General features: G+C 42.9%; 2 protein-coding genes across 12 annotated transcripts in view; both read right to left on the bottom strand.

Moving 5' to 3' along the window:
* The window catches only part of LOC109875419 (glutamate decarboxylase 1-like), a 34,748-nt gene extending 31,254 nt beyond the window's left edge, over nt 1-3,494 (bottom strand). For 2 of the 8 annotated variants that reach the window (XM_031809938.1, XM_031809933.1), the window contains exons 1-2: nt 2,212-2,474; nt 836-980 (exon numbers count right to left, since the gene is read on the bottom strand). In XM_031809938.1, coding sequence (XP_031665798.1) covers nt 836-911 — 76 coding nt within the window. In that variant the 5' untranslated portion in view covers nt 912-980; nt 2,212-2,474. Of the gene's footprint in view, nt 1-835; nt 981-1,101; nt 1,233-2,206; nt 2,475-3,337 lie in introns of those variants that run through there. The other 6 variants (XM_031809940.1, XM_031809934.1, XM_031809935.1 and 3 more) reach the window with 6 other exon arrangements.
* A 241-nt stretch (nt 3,495-3,735) lies between these two features.
* Nucleotides 3,736-6,943, bottom strand: erich2 (glutamate-rich 2). 4 transcript variants are annotated; one of them, XM_031809942.1, is made up of 10 exons: nt 6,736-6,943; nt 6,434-6,473; nt 6,273-6,309; nt 6,119-6,152; nt 5,933-5,972; nt 5,670-5,817; nt 5,217-5,344; nt 4,980-5,037; nt 4,369-4,440; nt 3,736-4,143 (listed from the first exon to the last, which is right to left on the bottom strand). In XM_031809942.1, exons 1-10 carry the CDS (start codon nt 6,741-6,743, stop codon nt 3,959-3,961), a joined length of 750 nt encoding a protein of 249 aa, XP_031665802.1. In that variant the 5' UTR covers nt 6,744-6,943; the 3' UTR covers nt 3,736-3,958. The 4 variants fall into 4 exon arrangements, with proteins under 4 accessions (XP_031665802.1, XP_020322882.1, XP_020322878.1 ...); XM_020467293.2 differs by having other exon boundaries at nt 6,119-6,155; XM_020467289.2 differs by having other exon boundaries at nt 5,217-5,410; nt 6,736-6,941.
* Nucleotides 6,944-25,259: the final 18,316 nt, after the last annotated feature.

The raw sequence follows: 25,259 nt of genomic DNA on the forward strand, positions 1-25,259 counted from the left end.
CCATTTTTCCATATTAGGCCAATGGCAGACATGTTAGCTGGTTAACTAGCCCTTTAAGCCTATACATTTTCCAAACGAAATATGACTAGGGCTGTAGAGAGGAGGGTTTGGGTCATTTTTCTTTACGAAAATGTAACTTTCAGTGGTAGGCTAGACAAATATGCTAATATCAGTAATCCGATTCTAAATTGTCCCCTTCTCTCAGTGTTCCGTGGCTAAATTATCCAAGCGGGTCTCTACAAAACGAGTGCAAGCCATCATCACGAACACCGGAGTGGCTGCAATTACCAGCCATTCCCTGCGTAATTGCGCGGTTAACAGCTCTCTCATGGAGGACTGACTACATGATGCAAGGATTTTGAGTGGATAAATTATTATAAAAAAATTAAAATAAAAACGAATTGAAATGCTTGAATACAAAATATCGTTAGCCAATAATTAATAGCATGAACAAGGCTATTGGTTATAGGCTTTACAACATACATATTTTAAAAACATTATTTGATAGGTCTGGTAAAAAAAGAAGCAAAAAGCAAAAGGAAATTGGATTATTGTTATTCCATAATTGTATATTTTATATTCCATAACTAATTCCTTTCCGGATCCAAAGCGCTGAGGACATTATAACGACGCTCTTTGAGGCGATTTACAGGAGGTCCGTTTCTCAGTGCACGCCGCTGATCCGTTAGACAGCGGCAGGCAGCTGTGATAGCTCTGTTTTTAACCGGAATGATTAACGACAGGGCCCACACGGTAAAAAGCCCGGGTGAGACTCGTTTTTATCAGGCAGAGGGGAAGGGAGGGAGAGGGAGAGAGAGAGAAAGGAGAGACTTACTTGTAGACGAAGGTCGTAAATTGGCAGAGTTGGGGTCCTGGTCCCCGCCAGTGGCTGTCGGTTCAGACGTGGCCATTAGTCCTCCGTTATTCCTGTGCGCTCCGGGACTCTTATCAGATTCTCAACGGAAATATCCAACCGGTTTCTGAAAACAAACGGCCAAGGGTTAAGATTGATGGCTCTGGATATTAAACAAATAAATAACTGCATTTATTTCTGAAAGATATGCATTATTTATTTGGAATAGCCTAAAATAGGCAACCTACGCTGAATTGGATCAGTGAAATTGAGCTTTAGTATCAGTGCAGTGAAGGAAGAGGATGATGCATCATTTGCTGTTATTATCTGCCTCTACGATCGGAATCATTTATTCTCGAACGTCAATAGGCTGCGAGCTGCATGCACATGCCGAGGGGAGATAAATGCTTTTGAACGATAACATCGCGTGCATTCAATTCTATTGGAACAAAATAAAGGCTGCAAATCTGACAAATGTATAGCCACTATATTCTACCTTATATACATTAACGAAAAAAACATGTTTTAAGCAGTAAATTGGACATAGAACCTTGTCCCCAGTGACGTTTTTATGGGTCATTAGAGCGAAATCATCCCCATCTCTGAGACATCAGTCTTGGGAGCACCAGACTGTCCAGTCTACTTTTTGATCAAAGAGAACGAAAACAAAGGTCTTCGTGTCTTCAATATAAAGCAAATAAATACGTCTAATCCACAAACAAATCATCCTTATCAGACCTATTCAGAATTAGGAATATGCAAAACGAAATATCCTTTCATAATTACGCGCTATGGAATTCTTTGACTAATTTTCTCAAACAAATCTGGGTATTGTAAGAAAAAATAATATATTTGACAGACACTTGATCAATGATATTCTACTGAAATCCGTTGGAAAATGTATTGACATAAAGCATATCGATTTTTCAATTATGATGTTCTTTGAATAACAGTGAAGCCAGCATCAGTTAATGTCATTATTGATAATAAATAGTAAGGCTAATGAATGAATCCTGCCACTCATATAGGTTAATAAATAACAATAGACTGCCATTGCTATTAACATGTCATAGTAACACACTTTTGAACAAGAGAGATTTGGAAATCCGAACATTTAAGTGACAGGTCGTTTGTTAAAATATTTATGCCTTCCTAACCAATCACATCCTATTTTCGACCCCAATAAGAATGTGGATCGCAACAAATGTTGCAGTTGCTGGGCGCTGTGCAACATTATCTTTAAAAAAGAAATGCAAATATCTCACTATTATGGACAGATCAATCAATAGACCTATTACAAAAAAAAGCTGTTTGGGAACGTGAGAGCGCTGGCGCTAGGAGGCAATACGCTACCTTACCGTCTGCGGGTGCACAGGTTGTCTTGTCGAGAGAAACTACCACCAAACAACCGAATTACAGCTCTCTATCCACCCAACGTTCTGAGACGCAAGACAGTTCAATGCCAACAACACCGGAACGACATCGAGACAAATTACATCCAGTAGCGTGCCAGTGACCTTTTTTTCCCTCAAGAATGTTTCATTTTGAATATATTTATTAGTGCGTGAATCGCCTATCCCCTCACGCACGTGTGAGTCATAGCACTACCTCCCTCTGGCGCAAAATTAAGCTTCTGCTGCGTGACAGAAAAAAAGCATACGAAAACCTCCCCACTTCCTGACAAATCAAATCAAATCAAAATGATTTATAAAGACTTTGTTCCATATCTCAAAGTGCTGTACAGAAACCTGTCCTAAAACCCCAAACTGCAAGCAATGCAGGTGTAGAAGCACGGACCTGTCCCCTTTTTCTGTGACACAGGGAGACTTTTCTTCAGAAGGTGTGATGGTCATGAGAAATGCCTATCTCCTGTAAGATAAAATCACCACTCTTGGGAAGTTTGATAAACATCACGTCCTCAATAGGCTACTTACTAACTTAGAGCTAAAAGGTGATCTTAGGGAACGACCAAAAACAACAGAGGAGGTTTTCTTTTTGTCACTTGCACCTTTCAATCAAAGGAAACATTTGAAAAAATGAGTTGGACAACGGTAGCCTACCAGATATAGACTTGGAATGGACTCATTTTTGCTCAGCTCGATTCTTGTGCAACTAGACATACGCCTGAAATGTTATTGCCAAGAAATGGACAAGTGATAGCCTATTCATTTTCTTATTGTGTTATTGTCCACATTTAGGCTACAGTGTGTGTATCATCTTCAGATTTGTGGTTTGTGAAGCTAGATTGGGAAGGATATGTTGGCTCTAGACCACGAGGTGGCGGAAATGACTACGCTGATAGATCTATGTGGTCAGGAGCATTGATGGAGTTTATTTCCAAAAATTGTGAAAGTCATGTAATAGCTCTTATCTATTCTGTATTGAAACTACATGTTTGGAGAAAAAAAATCCTATACCTCCTAGACTAGGCCTATAGGCTGAATAATAAAAAACTAACTCAAATAGAGTAGCCATGGTACACACCTGAGGGATCTTTGGGAATTCACCTGTAAACTTCAAGGTCCTAAGCAGCAGGGCTCCAATGGGAAATGTTCTCCACAGTCCACTCCACTGCCGAATGCCTCTTCTTTCACCCTCTCAGTCCTCTTTCAATCATCTCCTTCTTTTCTGCTCTTCTCTCCCTCTACTTATTCTCTTCCCCGTCAGGACTTTTTAGAGATCATTGTTGCTCAACTTCCTCAGAAATTAACAGGCATTTTGAAAATGATCTGTGTCGTTACATTTATGTTGAAATGTAGAGGTGTTGAAAGGTCTATTAATAATACTGGTTGTACTAGAAATGTAGAGTACGTTTCCACTTAGTCCTTGAGTACTTCTGTCAAACAAACCCTTGTGTAGAAGAAACCAGAAATACACAGATGTCATGATGCTGAACTTTATTGTGTAATTTACATGAAGATTAAACAGGGATGTGGTGATGAGGAAACGGTGTATGCTGTGATGGCCTCACCAAGGCAATGTGCGAATGTGAAATGTAAAACAGTGACACAATTGATATATATATATATATATACTCATACAAAAGGAAAAGAAACTAACTGATATTTCCACTGTCAGACTGGGCAGTGTGCTGGTGACTGACAGCTATGGGGAAAGGTGAGAGGGTGGACATGGTTTGTGTCTCCTCTCCTGCTCCTCTTCCTCATCTGATGACGATGAGGAGGAGGAGCTGTCTGAGCTCTGAGGAGAGTCTTGATCACTCCCAGAGTCATCTTCATCACCGGAGTCTGAACAAGCATCATCATCATCTTGGCTTTTCTCCTCTTGCTCTGATGGAACATTGCATAGGAACAAAGCAAAGACTTTGATGAGCTATATATCAGATGTGTCAGTGTTGGAACAAAAGCCTGCACACATAGTAACTCTCCAGAACTAGGGTTAATGTGACCACTTGAATCCAACTTCCAACAATTGTCACACAGCTACAGTGGCCGAAAGTCTTCTCCCACGATAACCTTTTTGTGCATGTGCATGATTTGGAGGGAGCCACTCACCTCTCTCCAGCCTCTCCTGGATGAGAGGAATGAACTGTTTGGCTTCTGGATTATTTGGTTCATAGACCAGAACTGGAAGAACAGAGCATAGACACATCAATCATCTGGTTGGCTAATTAATTAATTATTTGGTTGATTGATGCAATGAGAGACACATGAACAAAATGCACACCTATAATCAAAACAATGAATGACAGAAATTATTATTTCTTTTACCCCCTTTTTCTCCCCAACTTCGTGGTATCCAATTGTTAGTAGTTACTGTCTTGTATCATCGCAAAAACTCCCGTATGGGCTCGGGAGAGACGAAGGTTGAGAGTTATGCGTCCTCCGAAACACAACCCAACCAAGCCGCACCAATGTGTCGGAGGAAACACCGTACACCTAGCGACCCGGTCAGCGTACACTGCGCCCGGCCCGCCACAGGAGTCGCTAGTGCGCGATGAGACAAGGATATCCCTACCGGCCAAACCCTCCCTAACCCGGACGACGCTAGGCCAATTGTGCGTCGCCCTATGGACCTCCCAGTCGCGGCCAGGCTGTGACAGAGCCTGGGCTCGAACCCAGAGTCTCTGGATGACAGAACCTTTTCATTTGACAAACAGACTTACTCATCTGACACAGTTTCTCTGCCAGCACAAAGTCTTTCTCCATCACAGACTTGAGGAACTGAAATCACAGACACAGATTGGTGTCACAGTCTATCCAGGCAGACCCAGCCTCTCATTGTTAACCAGCAATCTGAATTCCTCCATTAATCAGGGAAAATGACATCTGATATGAATGTATTCATTTTTTGTCAGTCTAATGTGGGACTTGGTCTGACATGAACTGAAGAGTTAATTTACCTCAGCCATCAGCTCCAGTGGAGCCCTGTATCCTTCCTCCTCATCATCATCCGCCTCACCATTATCATCATCCTCCTCCTCAGTGTGCTCTTCCTCCCCTTCTGGTTCAAGAGGGGGGAGGGGCTCCGCTGGAGGGTGAACACACACAGAGCAGGGGGTAGTTTGGGCCTGTGGCTGCACAAACACTCTTCCTCCTGCCCCACAAAACATCATCATCATTTTTCAGCAGTCATGCAAAAAAGATCAAAACATTGGTGTAAAGTTAGATTCTCTATGTTTCAATCTACCAATCTATCTATAACAACCCACTGGGCACAGATGTCAATTCTACGTTTATTCCATGTTGGTTCAACGTCATTTCATTGAAATGACGTGGAAACAACTTTGATTCAACCAACGTGAGCCCAGTGGGAATGCTCTTCTACTCTAGTAGTCCTGTCATATTCTACTGACCTGTAACAGCTGAAGCCGACTGCTGTGGTTTCTTATTATCCTTTATCTTCAGGTCTTGGCTGAGGATCACAGGAGGTCCAGCGAACCCAACACTAATGTTATTCACACCTCCTGCACAGAGCACGTTGAATCTCCCAGGTGGAGTGACCTGGGTGGAAAACAAATTAGATATACAGACTTATAAATTATAAATGCAATAGCTTAGGGTTTTCTTTTTTGGGGGGGTTAGGGGTTTTGTGCTTTCTTAAAGATGATTTACCGACCTTCATAGGATTTGATGCTGCTTGTGTAGGAAGGCTACTTCTGAAAAATACCAAAACACACACACAAAAATATGTAAATGTTTGCATCACATCAACTTGTGATGTGCAACTTTCTATCATGGAAACTCAACACCATGTCAGATGTTTTATGACGTAGTTAGGACTGGTCTTGCTGGAAATTCTTACCGGGGTGCGGCGGTAAAATACATGGCTCCCACAGCTTCTAGAACCAAAAGAAGAAAGGGAGGGTGTCATATATCCAGGTCAGAGTAGAATGGAAAGTACAGCAGTGGTTGTTTGTTTCACCCTGCATACCAGATCTTTACACAGGCCTACATACCTTTAGGCATGTGTGTCTCAAGAAGTGTAGGGGCCACCTATATCAAAAGCAGGGAAAATATGAATATATGTATTTCATACAAATGAAATATTTATCTGAAATAAAATCATCTTCAACATGTCTTGTTTCATCATGTCTTTGACAAAATAAACACGTTTTACCTGCTTCTGTGGAACCTTGGAAGACCCCACACATTCAAGTCTGGAAACAACAACATTAGACACTTAGACTGCTTACATGTAAGCACTCTCCCAACTACATACGTTAATAATACTAGTTCTAGTTGATACCCCTTGGATACAATGATTCATTGAAAAAAATGTGTCTGTCATATCAGCGATTCATTGTGCAAGCACTGTGTTTGTCACATTGGCACATCATATTTGTAACCAATAACTCACGTTAATAACTAGCTACGTTAGATAGCTACTGTAATGCTCAGCTGAATAGCTTGCTGGCTCACCTGCTCATCTAGCCGATTCTCGATTACTACCAAACCCCAAGCAGTCCGATAAAGTTTAACAATAAATATTTCTATAGGAAACAATCTTTTGCTTTGTATTATCGATGGAGTCGTAGTAACATTAGCTAGCTCACTGTGTTGCTTGCAAGTTTAGTGGCTCATAAAACACGAGAAGAGAAAACAAAGTCTCATTCCCATGACAACGGGTGAACTCCCCCCTTCAGCCCCACGTGAGTGCCCTGGTGCTACGTAACGAATGCACTGCTGTTCTATGATGGTGGCGCTTTCACTTGCTTTCTTGTCAACTGTCACACAAACCACACATAAAGCCCAGCACCACCTCACAAAACGTTTTGTCAGGGTAAGAATATCATGATGAAAGGTTATGATAATGTCCTGTCTCTCTGTTCCCTCTCCTCTCTCATGTTTTTATTTATTTTTATTAAGTACACATTCTTATTTGCAATGACGGCCAGGTAACAGTGGGCCTTGTTCAGAGGCAGAAGGAAATAATTTTTGTGTGTGTGTGTGTGTGTGTGTGTGTGTGTGTGTGTGTGTGTGTGTGTGTGTGTGTGTGTTTTGAGAGATATAGGCTACCAGGTGAAAAGTGAAATAGGGAAGTATAGAATGCTGACAGTTGATACAATCAGCTGAAACAACATCAATTAATCTCCTCATATAGGGTATTAGGTTAAACAACAACAGAACCGCAGAGCAAGTAGAAGCTGTAAAGCATACTTTATCAACCCTATTTAAAGCATGGACTGGCAAGCTATGATTCTACTCTTAGATAAAAGTAGCATGAGCACTGAGTACATTTGTGTCAGCTGACCATCAGAGGGAGGGTGCAAAGAAACACTGATTTAAAGTACAGCATCTAAGCCTCTGAGGTAGGCAGAAGATGTGGTACTGTTTAAATGAAATTCTCTCTCAGCCACCTACTGCTGCAGATGGCTGCTCTCTTCCAGAGATAGACCTGCAGACGGCCAGGCTGTAGCCTGCTGTCTTCCAGAGATAGACCTGCAGACGACCAGGCTGTAGCCTGTTGTCTTCCAGAGATAGACCTACAGACGGCCAGGCTGTAGCCTGCTCTCTTCCAGAGATAGACCTACAGACGGCCAGGCTGTAGCCTGCTCTCTTCCAGAGATAGACCTACAGACGGCCAGGCTGTAGCCTGCTCTCTTCCAGAGATAGACCTACAGACGGCCAGGCTGTAGCCTGCTCTCTTCCAGAGATAGACCTACAGACGGCCAGGCTGTAGCCTGCTCTCTTCCAGGGATAGACCTGCAGACGGCCAGGCTGTAGCCTGCTGTCTTCAGAGATAGACATGCAGACGACCAGGCTGTAGCCTGCTCTCTTCCAGAGATAGACCTACAGACGGCCAGGCTGTAGCCTGCTCTCTTCCAGGGATAGACCTGCAGACGGCCAGGCTGCAGCCTGCTCTCTTCCAGAGATAGACCTGCAGACGGCCAGGCTGCAGCCTGCTCTCTTCCAGAGATAGACCTGCAGACGGCCAGGCTGTAGCCTGCTCTCTTCCAGAGATAGACATGCAGACGGCCAGGCTGTAGCCTGCTCTCTTCCAGAGATAGACCTACAGACGGCCAGGCTGTAGCCTGCTCTCTTCCAGAGATAGACCTGCAGACGGCCAGGCTGTAGCCTGCTCTCTTCCAGAGATAGACATGCAGACGGCCAGGCTGTAGCCTGCTCTCTTCCAGAGATAGACCTTGTCATGGCCATGGCCTACTTATTTTTTGTGTGCGAATGTATGTGTATATCTTAACTCCTGGTGAAAGTGTAAACGTGTCTTACGGCCGGGCAGGTAGGCAGGTAGGCAGGCAGGCAGGCAGGAGGATAAGGTTTTAAAAAATGGTGGTTCTATTCACAAAAATATAATATCGTAGTGATGGTGGCAGTGGATATTGTCAACAAATAATGAAAAAAGGACTTGCAACAACAATTGGTCTAAGAAAATATGCTACGGATAGGCCGGTAAGCCTAGGCTACTGTGGAGAGTTAAAATACAGCCTACATTTCAGACACCATCCCATTAGAGTTTACAGAACACTGGCAAAGCCTGTGGAAATACCTGGGCAAAACCATTACCTCAACAAGCAGGAGTACATACAAATCTCATTCAGTATAGAAACTGAAGGCTATAAAAGTCTAGAAGCATCATACATTAACGTCACATAATATTCACAGGACTTTCTCAATCAAACTGGGATACACTTCAATTTGAGACATCTCATTTAATAAAATAATAAATTGAGTACTCGTGCTAATACACATACGCAGGTGAGGTTCTTTGTAGAGTGCGGAGGTGCACGAGCATAGCTCTGAGAAGCAGCAACAAACGAACACAGTAAACTCTCAAAAGAAATGCACAAATGGAAGGACAATTATAACTGGGCACTTGCTATTAATAGCCTACTTCATATTTAGGCTGTCATTGTAAAGAAAATGTTGTTGTTAACTGACTTGCCTAGTTAAATAAAGGTTAAATAAAACAAGTACAACTATTTATAGCTCCAGATGTTCAAAACTAGTAGAAAAGGCTTAGGTCCATAAGCATTTTGAAAAGTCGATTTAATAATACTTAACTTTGGATATTTTGTCCCAAATTACCAACTGCATGAGGACCAACTCCTGGCCATACAAGGCATGTTAGCAGAAAATGCTAGCTTGTTATTAGGTCAGGAAGCATGCAATGTCTTCAAGAGGAGAGTGGAGCTCGAACTTGGGCGCTAGTGTTATGTGCACAGGTATGCCCATCATCACACCTCATGGAGTGATAGGCAACTGAACACAACTCATACCTGCAAATCAACTCAACGCATACTTATCAGAAAATACGCACTCTTGTGGAATGTATCAGTAGGCTTGCCTACTCTATGGCATAGAGTAGCCTAGATATAAATTCCACCTTCGAGAAGGTAACAACTTTTTAGGGAGAGGTCAGTTAATTTACCAGCCACAGAACTCAAGTCATTCTGTGCAAAAGAAAATGGTGGAATTTCAGTATTATGTGCTTTTAGATTGACATAAAACTGGGGCCTTAGAGAGTCTTCAATTTGCTCTGTTTGACAGCCAGGTACAAACCTCAGCGCTGTCAGTCAGCAGAAGGTTCAGCTCCAGACAGGGTAGAGGAGCTAGTCAGAGGCCCATTAGATGATTCATTTGTGAAATAGAGGGTGGTGCCTCTGGAATGTACACTGATTGAGTAGGCGAATTTATGGAGATTGTACTCCTATTAGAGACACGTGAGACAGGTCCGCAATTTATTTATATTTGATTTAACCTTTATTTATTTAACTAGGCAAGTCAGTTAAGAACAAATTCTTATTTACAATGACGGCCTACCAAAAGGCACAAGGCCTCCTGAGATAGACTTGGTGGGTTGAACTGGAATGTTATCTTCTGTTTACCCAATTGTTCCTTTGGGTGGGGGGCCATCGCCTTCAAAGGCCTCTCGCAGTTCTCGGTCTCCTCCAATGAAGTTTGTTCCATTGTCCGAAAGGTGCTCGAAGGACTTCCCTTGAAGTGCAATGAAGCTTCTTACAGGCATCGGGAAGGCATCAGCATCCAAGCTCTCCAGGAGGTCCAGGTGGCTGCAGCGATAGGTCATACATTTGTAGACAATGTCCCATGTCTTTTCGTTACAACGAATGGTCCGAACCAATTCACTCCGGTAGAGTAGAAGGGTGGCTTCTACAGTCGTGGCCAAAAGTTTTGAGAATAACACAAATATTAATTTTCACAAAGTCTGCTGCCTCAGTTTGTATGATGGCAATTTGCATATACTCTAGAATGTTATGAAGAGTGATCAGATAAATTGCAATTAATTGCAAAGTCCCTCTTTGCCATGCAAAGAACTGAATCCCCCCCAAAAAATTCCACTGCATTTCAGCCCTGCCACAAAAGGACCAGCTGACATCATGTCAGTGATTCTCTCGTTAACACAGGTGTTAGTGTTGACGAGGACAAGGCGGGAGATCACTCTGTCATGCTGATTGAGTTTGAATAACAGACTAAAAGCTTCAAAAGGAGGGTGGTGCTTGGAATCATTGTTCTTTCTCTGTCAACCATGGTTACCTGCAAGGAAACACGTGCCGTCATCATTGCTTTGCACAAAAAGGGCTTCACAGGCAAGGATATTGCTGCCAGTAAGATTGCACCTAAATCAACCATTTATCGGATCATCAAAAACTTCAAGTAGAGCGGTTCAATGGATGTGAAGAAGGCTTCAGGGCGCCCAAGAAAGTCCAGCAAGCGCCAGGACCATCTCCTAAAGTTGATTTAGCTGCGGGATTGGGGCACTACCAGTACAGAGCTTGCTCAGGAATGGCAGCAGGCAGGTGTGAGTGCATCTGTACGCACAGTGAGGCGAAGACTTTTGGAGGATGGCCTGGTGTCAAGAAGGGCAGCAAAGAACCAACTTCAGCTCCAGGAAAAACATCAGCGACAGACTGATATTCTGCAAAAGGTACAGGGATTGGACTGCTGAGGACTGGGGTAAAGTCATTTTCTTTCATGAATCATCTGGGCCCCTTTCCAATTGTTTGGGGCATCTGGAAATAAGCTTGTCCGGAGAAGACAAGGTGAGCGCTACCATCAGTCCTGTGTCATGCCAACAGTAAAGCATCCTGAGACACTCACAATTTTGCCTAAGAACACAGCCATGAATAAAGAATGGTACCAACATATCCTCCGAGAGCAACTTCTCCCAACCATCCAGGAACAGTTTGGTGACAAACAATGCCTTTTCCACCATGATGGAGCACCTTGCCATAAGGCAAAAGTGATAACTAAGTGGCTCTTGGAACAAAACATCGATATTTTGGGTCCAGGGCCAGGAAACTCCCCAGACCTTAATACCATTGAGAACTTGTGGTTAATCCTCAAGAGGCGGATGGACAAACAAAAACCCACAAATTCTGACAAACTAACGTTTTCTTATGCAAGAATGGGCTGCCATCAGTCAGGATTTGGCCCAGAAGTTAATGGACAGCATGCCAGGGCAGATTGCAGAGGTCTTGAAAAAGAAGGGTCAACACTGCAAATATTGACTCTTTACATCAACTTCATGTAATTGTTAATAAAAGCCTTTGACACGTATGAAATGCTTTTATTTATACTTCAGTATTCCATAGTAACATCTGACAAAAATATCTAAAGACACTGAAGCAGCAAACTTTGTGAAAATTAATATTTGTGTCATTCTCAAATCTTTTGGCCACAACTGTACAGCTGCCGATGAGCAGTTGGTAAAACAATATGCATGGTATTTTGCAATACTAAACACTAAAAACTACATTATCACTACTTGGAAGGACATTCTATAGAGTAAGTCAAAACTTACGAATATCTGGGAGTTTGGGTGGATGAGAAGTTGAGCTTCACCACCCAAACTGCGTATTGAGTTGATTAACCTGTTTGGGATGGTGGGCAGTATTTTCACTTCCGGATGAAAAGCGTGCCCAAAGTAAACTGCCTACTCAGGCCCAGAAGCTGGGATATGCATATAATAGATTTGGATAGAAAACACTCAAAAGTTTCTAAAACTGTTAAAATAATGTTTGTTGAGTTCATGGTGTTTTCTATTGGTTTTCTATTGGAAACTAGATGTATGAGGCACCTAGTTGCAGTTCCTATGGCTTCCACTAGATGTCAAGTCTTTAGAAATTGGTTGATGTTTTTCCTTTGAGAAGTAGGGCTGTTCAGACTGAGTGTCAAGCCAAGTGGACTCTTTTGTTTGGTGCGCGCGACCTGGAACTCACTCCACTTTGATTTTTATCTGCTATTGAACACAGTATATTCCATCTTAAAACTGTTAAGATGGAATATACTGTGTTCAATAATATCAAAATAATGTTAATTACTTACGTTTTAGGATACCTAAAGTTGGATTAGGAAAGTTGTTTGAAATGTTTGGACCAAGTTTACAGGTAATTTATTAGATAATTTGTAGTAATGTTGGGCGAGTTGGAACCGGTGTATTTCTGAATCAAACGCGCCAAATAAATTGACATTTTGGGGATATAACGAAGGAATTTATCGAACAAAAGGACCATTTGTGATGTTTATGGGACATTTTGGAGTGCCAAAAGAAGATCTTCAAAGGTAAGGCATGAATTATATAGTTATTTCTGACTTTTGTGTCGCACTTCCCTAGTTGAAAATGATTTGTTATGCATTTGTATGATGAGGCGCTGTCCTCAGATAATCGCATGGTTTGCTTTTGCCGTAAAACCTTTTTGAAATCTGACATGGCGGCTGGATTAACAAGACGTTAAGCTTTATTTTGGTGTATTGCACTTGTGATTTTATGAAAGTTAAATATTTCTAATAATTTAATTCCGCTAGCGGAAAGTCTAGCCGTAACAGGTTTTAAGTGTCCTTTCATTACTCAGCCCTCTGGACTTGGAATTCCCTCCAAGCCAACCTAAAGCCACAGGACCTGGTGTCCCTGGAGGAGTTCAAAGGTCAAATACAGTAGATGAGCAGGTTGTTGAGACATGTCGTTGTTTCTAATTGCCACTAGTTTGCGTTACCTTATGTAAGGAAGCATGTCGTTTTACTTCACACACACCACACATGTCTGCAGACACACACACACACACACACACCACACACACACACACACACACATCCACAGTTTGTTTGCTGTTGTGTTTGTGTTGTTGCCATTGTCTTTTTTTATCCCCCGTATCCACAGGAAGCCTATTGCCTCTTGTCAGGCCGTCGATGCAATTAAGAATTTGTTCCCGGTTAAATAAAGGTTAAATAAAAAGATATCTGCCATCTTAGGAACTTCAGGTTTGGCGCAACAGGTCTGGTAAACCTGTCTGCTGGAACTTCCGGATGGCCTCCCTTCCCAGCAGAATCCAGTATCTGCAATGCAGTTCTGCCAGAACCCTCTCTGGACCAGGATGGAGGAGAGTCTCGTTGAAATCTTGAATGAGAGGCTTGGTCAGCGGATTATGCGGATCCAAGACGATGGGGTGCATAGCATCCATCTCCAGGTGCTCTGCTCTGTGCAGTCTACCACCAACTCAGAGGATTCCTGAATCTTTATCGTCCTCAGCAGACAAGGGACCCAGACGACTGTTAGAGGGTCTAGACCAGTTTGACCTATTCAGGAAACTATTTCTGAGCTTGCTTCAGGAAGAGGTTCTCTGCAGTTATGTAGTCTGCAACTTTGCTAGGTGAACTGGAAAGTGGATCCTCCGCCCCGTGTGGGGATCTAGTTGTTGCCTTTCCATGTATCGAACTTGCTGATATCTGAGAGCTGAGGACTGGAACTGACAGACACATTTACGCAGAAGGCTGATTTCTTCAGTTCGCTGTTGTCAGGCTCTGGGCCAGCAGAAGGCATTGATCGCCACTGATCTTCCGAGTGTTGTAGGAACTCAAGGCCTTGGTGCTATCAATGTGGCCTTCGATGCAGACCTATTTCAAGGTCTTTCCCCAAGTGATGTCATCTGCCGGGTTGTTCGCGGGATCCACATACCTACAGTTGGCTACATCTGAAAGGTCCTGAATCTCTGCTACACAAGTTCCTACAAAGACCTTGTATCTACACAATTCTGACATGAGCCAATGAAAGACTGTGGTGGAATCGGACCAGAGGATGACTTGTCCAATGGGCAGGGTGAGTTCTATTTGGAGGACGCTGGCCAGCTGAGCTTCAGTGAGGGCAGCAGTCAGCTCCAAGCGAGGCATCGACAGCTGCTTCTTTAGTGCGACGCGAGACTTAGTCGGAATGAAGGAGATGTGTACCTGCTTCTGGTCATCCACAGTCCGCATGTAGGCAACATAGCCATATGTGGAGGTCCCTGGTCGACTTTGGGGAGTCAGCATATGTTGGCCTGTGACTACTAGGGAGTTCCATCTGGACCAAGTCAGTAATCTCTTGTTCCCAGACAAGCCATCTATCCAGGAGGCTCTGAGGCTGAAAGGGGTCGTCCCAACCTATTTCTTCTTTCCACAGGTCCTGGACGAGTACCTTGGCTCGGGTTGTGAAAGGCAGGATGTAGCCTAGTAGGTCGTATTGACAGGTGAGCACGCTGTAGATATTCCTCATTGTAGGTTCGAAGCGCTACCCATTGGGGTGCTTGTATCCCATGGAGTATCGGAGGCAGTTTCAACATTTCCCAAGGGTTGGCTCCTGGAGATCCATGCTACTTTGGGAAATTCACAGTTCGCTGCTTTCTGATCTGGCCTTGGGGGGTAAGTGCTCAATGACAGCTGGTATGTTACTTTCCCACTGGCGTATCACAAGGCCTTCAGTCTGGAGCAACTGGCGCATCTGGCGCAACTAAACGCCATCAACTTCTATCCTAGAGGTGGACGTTAGGAGTAGCATCATGGCTTGCTGGTCTTGTTTTGAGCAAGTCACTAGCTTCTCACCCAAGTAGGAAAGGGTAACGATCTGCCAAAGTTGCTCCACGTTTCTGAAGTGCTTGGTGGAAGGCGAAATGGTAGTGGTGAGCAGGTATTGCTGTTCAGCTGGTGCTGTGTGGACAAAGCTAGAAGACACTTGCAGTGTCCAGCCGAGTTCAGTGTGGAGAGTGATGGGTCCACCAGGTGAGGCTTTACACACTGGCTGTATGGGTATCAGGAGGTGAGGCATGCCCAAACGAATCAGCAGCAGAGGTTGAGCGTGGTCCACCGGTGGCAAAGGCAGCTTGCATGGTCATATCACCTTTGGAGAGCTGCTACTGGGCAGGAGTGTTCGGAAAGGCCTAGGTTGTCTGTGGTGAATGCCTGGCGTAGCTGATACTTCTTGAAAGGTTTGGGGGGGACACTTCTTGAAAGGCATGGGGGGACACATCATAGGTAATTGAGGCACCTTGTAGTTGCACAACATGTTTTGAAACTGTCCTGAGAGTGAGAGTCTCAGGCTCAGAAGTGAGGTTTAGTTGAAGAACAGCCTGTGGCAGGACAATGCTATGCTCCGAGCCATCATCGAGCACGGCACATGTCTCCAGGACTCCGCCTCCATAGTGAAGTTGGACTTTCACGACCTTCAGCATTAGCTTCAGCGAACGGTTCGGCCTGTCCAGGTACACCTTGGTTATAGGGACACTCACCATGAGAAAGCTCTTCTGTTTTTTTTTTGTATGGTGTCGTGAAGGATCGCTAGGTTCTTCTCTCTCCAAGTCTTGCAAGGCTGTCCATCTTTTATCCACTTGAGGATCTGTCCTGTGTTCAGCTTGTTAAACTCTTCACGTGTTAAGAAAGTGTTCTTTATTGTCACAATGAGGTCAGTATGACTTGGATTGGAATTCTCCTTGGATTGAGCAGGCTCCTTGGAACTTGGGTCTTCACTTGTGTTGAAGAGGATCGAAGCAGATTTCTCGTTCTGCTCATGGTGTTGTAGGCTTTGGTTTTTCCATTTATATTTCAAGGTTGGACATTAGCACGTTAGCACGCTGGTGTCACCTCATTAGTCAGTATGTGTTACACCTGTTTTGTTTTAATTTGAAGTGTTTGGAATCCGTAGACACCATTTTTATATTGGAGGAGGAAATGCATTTATGTGGATCCTGTTGTGAAATGGAAGTTGTTTTCTGTTTGTTGTGAGCAAACATGTCCAACAAAAATATAGGATATATTTGTTGTCTTAAGGGGGAAGGTGTTGCAGGCTTTAGTTTTTCCATTTATTTTTTGGGTGGTTTGGATGTTAGCATGTTAGCACGTTGGGCACCAATTGGTGTCAACTCATTACTCAGTATGTGTTACACCTGTGCTGGCTTGTCAACTCATTAGTCAGAAGGCATAGGTTATATTTAAGAGTGGCTGGCCCAGTGCTCCAGTTGGCTTGAGTTTTGGTGAAGGTTTAATGCCTTTAGTTGGCTCTCACTATTTAGATTTATTAAAAAACAATCCTTTATCTGATCTTCCTTGTTTTCGGTTTGCTTTACTTTTTGGTTTGCTTCCTGTCTTTAAGTTTGGTGTGGGTTTTTATTTTGTTTTCCTTTTCTTGGGCAAATTTAGTGGATGCTCATTGTGGGTGTCTTTTAGGTACCAGTTGTTGTTGCTAGCCAACTTTCAGTAGACACCCCTGTGAGTGTCTTTCAGAACCCCTCTTAGAACCCCACCTGTTTCGTTTTGGTTGTTGTTAGTGACTATTTGTTTGTTTCCCCTTCTGTTTGAGTGAACATTTTTGGTTTCTTGCTGGAGAACGTAGCGGTGGGGGGCACAATGCTCTTTCTTGAATGACTTGGGCATATTTTATTGATAGAGGGCTGCAGCTCGGCTTAATATGTGCTTAGCCTGGGACTTCTCTGTGACTAGGCTGTCAAGTCAAGTAGCGTGTACATCTGGTCCGTAGCAGTCCTGAGGATGCTGCAGTCGAAACAGTGCTTAACAAAATCATCCAGGTAGCTCTGTGGCATCTTGCTCTGAGCTCATAGCTACCACTGGACGAGTTGGTGGGGCTTACCATACTTGTCCTGCAGGGCTTGTAAGGCAGCAGTGTAAGGTCTCATGTAGGCCTTAGCAAGCTGGACAGCACTATGTAGTTACAGGTGGGCCAGGAGCCCTTGATACTTATACAGCTCGTTTAGGTGTCTGACTGCTCATCAGGTTGTCTAGGGCCATCTTGAGGAGGGCAAAGTCACTCTCCCTACCGCTCTCTAAATAGGGCAATGACAGCGGCAATCAGCTGATCCAGGTGGTGGAGCAGGATCTGGGTTGGGTTCCCTCTGTCCCGGGGCAGGGTGTGGTGATGCTGCATTGGAATAGGTCACGCCTAAACCTGGATGGAAGTCTGGTGCTGCTGGAGCTGGATAAGGAATGCTTTGTCCTGTAGGTAAGTAGGGTTCACCTGGAACAGCGTATGGAGTTGATCCTGGAACAGGATATGGCACTGGTAATGCTGGTCCAGGATATGGAGCTGCAAGTGCTGGAACAGTGTGTGGAAGCATTGGTGCTGGGTTAAGGTGCAGAGCCACAGGCGCTGTAGCAGTTTGCGGAACCATGGGAGCTGGAGTAGGATGCGGAACCATAGGAGCTGGAGATGGGTGCGGAACCACAGGATCTGGAGCAGGTTGGGAAACCACGGGAGCTGAAGATGGCTGCAGAAGCATGGGTGTTGTGGATGAGTGCCTTGGGTAGGCAGGGAGAAGAGGATATGAGTCTTCATAGACTCCGCCTATTTCTCTCAGGTTGGTGTTTTGTGGTTGTGTCTGTGGGACAGAAGCTGCCAAATGATATGGTGTTGGTGAGGGGATCCTCTGCTCTGGCTGAATCATCTGGGTTCTGGCTGCATCAACACCTTCATCCTTTTCTTTAAGAAACGATGTGACAAACTTGGCTAGCTCTAGTTCATTAGCTGCCTTCTGTAGATGCCGCTGCCTGTTCAATTCTGTAGCTATTGCTTCTCGGGCCCGGTGAGCTTCCTCCTGTCAATGTTGAGCTTCTTCCTGTCGATGCTGAGCTTCTTCCTGTCGATGCTGAGCTTCCTCCTGTCGACGCTGAGCTTCTTCCTGTCAATGCTGAGCTTCTTCCTGTCGACGCTGAGCTTCTTTCCGTTGCCGCTGAGCCTCACTGGCTTCGGCTGCTAGGTGTTGACACTACGGTGGCACAGTGATATTGCTCTAGCTGAAGTTGTAGTTCATTGAACGCCATGAGCTTCATTATTTCCTCCAACATAGCTACTTGGAGGTCGGATAGGTCTGGGTAGTGGCTCACCGATGAGCAGGCACTATATCTGGAGCTGGTAGCACTCCTCTCTGATTGGATGTCTGCTTGACTACTCCTTCGTCCCAATGAAAGGGGTGCCTGAGATATGGCTAGGCATTGTTCCTGGTGAGTGAGCTATTCAAAAGCATAATCATCCAGGTGAGCTGAGGGATGTCTCTCTCTGGGAAAGGGGCCACACTGATGGGTCAGGTGCATCTGTATGTGTTGGTTCATATCTTTGGGTGGTTTACTCAATCCGATTCATGAAGTAGAGGGCGGTGCCTCTGGAATTTACACTGATTGAGTAGCACTGGTATAGCGCAGTTTCTCTGGACCCCCAACAAAGTCTGAGTTTTTCCTCCCCTCCCCCCAAAAAGTAATTGCATCAGCCACTCACAAGATATTTATATATCCCTTTTAACATCAGCAGATGTCACAAAGTGCTTATACAGAAACCTAGCCTAAAACCCCAGACTACCGATCACTGTCCATGGTTCTGAATTTGCGACGTCTACGTGGCTGCCTATCAATGGGCTAATAGTAGCCTAAAGCTTTAATGGAAACAAGTTTCACGAAGCTATAGGTCTATGGTTTATGTTTCACGAAGCTATAGGTCTATGGTTTATGTTTCACGAAGCTATAGGTCTATGGTTTATGTTTCACGGAGCTATAGGCCTATGGTTTATGTTTCACGAAGCTATAGGTCTATGGTTTATGTTTCACGGAGCTATAGGCCTATGGTTTATGTTTCACGAAGCTATAGGTCTATGGTTTATGTTTCACGAAGCTGTAGGTCTATGGTTTATGTTTCACGAAGCTATAGGTCTATGGTTTATGTTTCACGGAGCTATAGGCCTATGGTTTATGTTTCACGGAGCTATAGGCCTATGGTTTATGTTTCACAAAGCTATAGGTCTATGGTTTATGTTTCACGAAGCTGTAGGTCTATGGTTTATGTTTCACGAAGCTGTAGGTCTATGGTTTATGTTTCACGAAGCTGTAGGTCTATGGTTTATGTTTCACGAAGCTATAGGTCTATGGTTTATGTTTCACAGAGCTATAGGCCTATGGTTTATGTTTCACGAAGCTATAGGTCTATGGTTTATGTTTCACGAAGCTGTAGGCCTATGGTTTATGTTTCACGAAGCTGTAGGCCTATGGTTTATGTTTCACGGAGCTATAGGCCTATGGTTTATGTTCCACGAAGCTATAGGTCTATGGTTTATGTTTCACGAAGCTATAGGTCTATGGTTTATGTTTCACGAAGCTGTAGGCCTATGGTTTTGCAATACTACGATTTAGAACGCTGGCTGGTGAATTTCACAGTGGGTGCGAGACCTGGAGAGGCCGACAAGCCACAGTGTCTCGCATCCACTGTGAAATTTGTTGGAGGATCGGTGATGATCTGGGAGTGCTTCAGCAAGGCTGAAAGCACCACGTACAAGGTTGTCCTGGAAGAAAACTTGCTTCCTTCTGTTCTGACAATGTTCCCCAACTCTGAGGGTTGGTTTTTCCAGAAGGACAATGCTCCATGCCACACAGCCAGGCCAATCAAGGTGTGGATGGAGGACCACCAGATCAAGACCCTGTCATTGCCAGCCCAATCTCCAGACCTAAACCCCATTGACAACCACTGGAATGTGATCAAGAGGAAGATGGATGGTCACAAGCCATCAGACAAAGCCGAGCTGCTTGAATTTTTGTGCCAGGAGTGACATAAAGTCACCCAACATCAATGTGAAAGACTGGTGGAGAGCCTGCAAAGACGCATGAAAGCTGTGATTGAAAATCAGGGTTATTCCACCAAATATAGTTTTTTTATGAACTCTTGCTAAGTTAAAACATTAGTATTGTGTTGATTAAAAATGATTTGATTTTATTTGTATTATGCGAGGTCTGACAACACTGCATCTTTTTTGTCATTTTGACCAGTTGTCATTTTCTGCAAATATATGCTCTAAATATTTTTATTTGGAATTTGGGAGAAATGTTGTCAGTAGTTTCTAGAATAAAACTAAAATGTTCATTTTACCCAAACACATCTCTATAAATAGTCAAACCAGAGAAACTGATAATTTTGCAGTGGTCTCTTCATTTTTCCAGAGCTGTATGTATGCCAGTGCCCAGAATCTATTTCGATATAGAGAGCAGATGCACCACAAAGTGTTGTGGTATAAAGTCTCAGTACAGACACTTGCTGTCAATTATGTTATTGTGACATCACAATGCTCATTTGAGATGTCACTTTTCTGACATGGTGATGAATACCTGAAATCCAGAATCTGAACATTCAGATGTAACAATTGGCACATTGTGACATTATTGTGGAACTCATATGCTCAGAATTGCTATTTACAATTTTCCCACCGTGAGGGGGAGTTCTCATAGACCACCAACAAAAATACTTGATATTTACATGTTGCTTACGAGTGCATTTCACGCTACCTTTGGATTATAATTGTATTGTAATAGAATGTTTGTGTCATTATCATCAATCAACTGCATTATATTTAAAAAGCACTTAAACATCAACTAGTAAGAATACACTTTGTCTATCTTTGCTACCAGCCTAAGTCAATGAACGTTAGCATTCTATCTAACATCTGCTGCATCCAAAATAGGTACTTTGCAAAAGATCACAACCAAATACAATCTTAGTGACTGTTATCGTGAAAGTTACCACCAGGCACTCTTAATCTAATTTAAATGAATCATTCTTTATTATCAGCAAGCTGGAGAGGTTCCAACATATTCAATGCACCAAGTAGTACACGTCTGTCAGGAGCTCTCCCGGGGCAGTCCCATTAATTCTCTTATATATGGCTATACACAAAATAAATACATAGACATGGTTCATAGTGTTGGTTCCTGCATGTGACTGGCACTGTCTCTTGTTCATTTATAGAACATATTCTGGGCATTCTGAAAAAAAGGTCTGAAGAGGGGTTCATGACCATCTCCCCCTCATATCTTTACCCAGCACCTACAGGAACCAATGATTGTATGAGACAAGATGTACAATTCAAGACTATATCAACATTTCCCTCACACTGTTCAAGCAATCATCAAAACAACATTGTAAGCGTATGAGAACACCCCAAAAATGTTTTGTTTAGAATTAGCAACTACATAAATAGGCTTTGTTGAATAGGCAAAGATGGCAAACAGCAATTGTTTTCCACCACCATGGCCATTGTTTGGGGAACTACTTGTTTATGATCTTAATAATCTTAGAGCTACCCCCTACTTAAAAAAATGTCCACCTGAAGACATACCCAAATCTAACTGCCTGTAGCTCAGGCCCAGAACCAAGGATATGCATATTCTTGGTACCATTTGAAAGAAAACAATAAATGTGAATTGAATGTAGGAGAATATAACACAATATATCTGGTTTAGATAATACAATGAAAAAAACATGTTTTTTCTTTTTATTGTTGTATCATCATCTTTAAAATGAACAAGATAAAACAAACATTCAGATAGGATGATGGGGACAATTTCAGTGAAAAACATAAGAGGGCAACAGTACTTGTGCAAAGTTTCAGAATAATAACTTCCAAAATGAGTGTGCTACATGACATTTATCATGAAGTCACCCAGGTGTCCCACACAAGTAGCCCAAATGTACCCAAGTGGCCAAATTGGTGAAGTTATACATTTTTAATGGAATAACTATATACAAAATACCAAAATGGTATTCTAACACACCCAAAATTGAGAAAAAACATGAAAAAAAATGTATACATTTACAAAATAACACTTTCAATATTTGGAAGACCCTCAGTCCTCTACACAATATTGTCCTGCTGATGCCAGGTGCCATAGCAGTCTCTTTCTGCTGTAAAGCAGAGCGTCACCAAGCATGTGGTGCAGGTGATGGGGGACTTCATTTTGCAAAGAACACAGCGACGCCTCCATGCTGTGCCCTTTTGGCCCTGAAGCACATCCATGCCTGCAGAAATACATTGTGGCAGGAGCTGGATGAACCAGCTTCAGTGGGGGATGGGCACCTTGGCACTGGGGGCTCCCATTCGGAGTCAGTGTCACTGTGAAAGAAAATGTTCAGTTAGAATAGTTTCACATATGACCCCTGTATCAACAGGTATAATAAACACATATATATAGAGTACAGGGAACATAAGGATTAATATATTATTATAGACCTGCTAGATCTACTGTCTCATTTATATTATGACATTTCAGCTAGATCTACTGTCTCTATTATATTATGACAGACCAGCTAGATCTGTCTTTATTATATTACAACAGACCAGCTGTATCTACTGTCTCCATTTCACTTTGGCCATTGTTGTGGGCCTGCCTGCTAAATGAATCGTCCTCCAACAATCTCTGTTTCACTTTCCCGATCAATTTCTTCTAAAATTGTGTGTACACCTGTATATCTAGACTTAGATTTAGCTTTCCCTGACTTAGTCGCCATACTGATTGATATATAAACAGCTGAATATGCGCTTTACCAAAACAATGCTGTGCGCAACATGTGTGGCTCCTTCCGGTATGAATCGTCAATGGCGAATGACCCTCTTTACCCACGGAGTTTACTACATGGGTTGGTCTTCCAACACATAACCTTTGCATATTGCCGTTTACCTCAGCTCATTGGCTATCTACCCAGCTAGATTTCAAGATGATCAGTGGTCATTGGGTTAAAATACAGTCAATCAACGAAACAGCGGTCATATCATTGATGCACAATGATGTCATTACTTGTTGTCTTCAAATCGGTTTCTTTCAGTCAATACGTCCCGCGAAATGACCCATCAGATTTGGTTGTGTTACAAACAAACCAGTTGATTGCAATGAAACCAAACATGACTGGAAAAGTCACGTTTAGTGTGTGTATTTACGACACAAGCGGAATTCACGACACAAGCGGTTCACAAAATGTTTCGTGTTAGGCTATAAGAATGGATTTGATCAAACAAAAGACCATTCATTGTGTAACAATGAGCATTGGGATTGCAAACAGAGGAAGATTGTCAACGGTAAACAATTAATTTTATTGCCGTATGTGATTTTGTTACGCCTGTGCTGGTTGAAATAGTTGTTTTTTTATGGGCCTCTATCCTCAGATAATCACATCGTATTCTTTCGCAGTAAATCCTTTTTTAAATCTGACAACGAAGTTGGATTAGCAAGATTCTAGGCTTTTGAAACATGTGAGACACTTGTATTTTCATGAATGTTTAATATGTTGTGGAATTTCATCCCGCTAACGGGTTCGTTGCTCAGAGAGGTTAAAGGAGAATTTCACTATTTAGGACCCTAGTCTGTATTTTTTAAATGTAAATTGCATGCTATAGAAGGTTACAATTGTTTCACTTGTTTTTGAGAAACTTACCTCAACAGCAATTGATTTCCTGAGCCTCATTCTGGATATTTAGGGTGTCCAAGAACATGAACAAAGGCTCTAAAAAGACACAAATATGTATTTCCTCAAAGTGTAAAGCTCCTCTCAGTATTGTGCTGCAGGTCTTTAGATGTCATACAAGTGAAATGGTGTCATATCGGACTTTATCCACAATGTTAGAATCCATTTGGATGAACTCCAGCGATAATTCCTGGCACGCGCATATTGGCATGCGTGTGCACTCCCTTGTTCCTCTCGCTACTGCATGCCTGAAGTAGTACTTGTTTTTAGGTTATTTGCTGAATATCGCTGAAAATGGTTCGCAGATGTGCAATCCCAACATGTGACAACACAATGATAAAACGTAGTCCGATCATTTTTCACTGACTTCCTTTGGAAGACCCATATTTACTTAGGCTTTGTTTTGCTAGTTGTTCTGCAAAGACGCATAAACACTCCCATCCACTGTAGACGTCGATGTACGGGTTTAGATGTACGGGTTTGTAGCAAGCATTTCTCTGATGACGACTTCTGTAAACCATCAACAACAAGAACTTGTTATAAAACATACAGTGCCTTCGGAAAGTATTCAGACCGCTTGACCTTTTCCACATTTTGTTACGTTACAGCCTTATTCTAAAATGTATTAAATAAATAAAAATCTCCAGCAATCTTCACACAATACCCCATAATGACAAAGTGAAAACAGGTTTTTAGAAATCGTTGCTAATTTATAAAAAACAAAAACAAAAATGCCTTATTTACTTAAGTATTCAGACCCTTTGCTGTGAGACTCGAAATTAAATTGAGCTCAGATGCATCCTGTTTCCGTTGATCATCCTTGAGATGATTCTACACCTTGATCGGAGTCCACGTGTGGTAAATTCAATTGATTGGACATGATTTGGAAAGGCACACACTTGTCTATATAAGGTCCCACAGCTAACAATGCAATGTCAGAGCAAAAACCAAGTCATGAGTTCGAAGAAATTGTCCGTAGAGCTCCAAAACAGGAATGTGTCGAGGCACAGATCTGGGGAAGGTTAACAAAAAAAGGTCTGCAGCATTGGGTCCTGGGTCCAATTGCAAATCAACCCTAGTCCATGTTTCTAACATACTTGTGAGGATATGAGACTATTTGATTGTATACAGTAAGCAATGTGGTGAACCTTCCACCTAGTCTACCAGAGGGAAAGGTGATAGAGTTATTACTATATTTTACCTTTATTTAACTAGGCAAGTCAGTTAAGAACAAATTCTTATTTTCAATGACGGCCTAGGAACAGTGGGTTAACTGCCTGTTCAGAGGCAGAACGACAGATTTGTACCTTGTCAGCTCGGGGGTTTGAACTTGCAACCTTCCGGTTACTAGTCCAACGCTCTAACCACTAGGCTAGTCCAGGCTAGTCCAACACTCTAACCACTAGGCTACCCTAGGCTACCCTGCCGCCCCAGCGATCTG

This window comes from Oncorhynchus kisutch, linkage group LG30 (assembly GCF_002021735.2).
Source record: "Oncorhynchus kisutch isolate 150728-3 linkage group LG30, Okis_V2, whole genome shotgun sequence".
Lineage (NCBI taxonomy): Eukaryota > Metazoa > Chordata > Actinopteri > Salmoniformes > Salmonidae > Oncorhynchus > Oncorhynchus kisutch.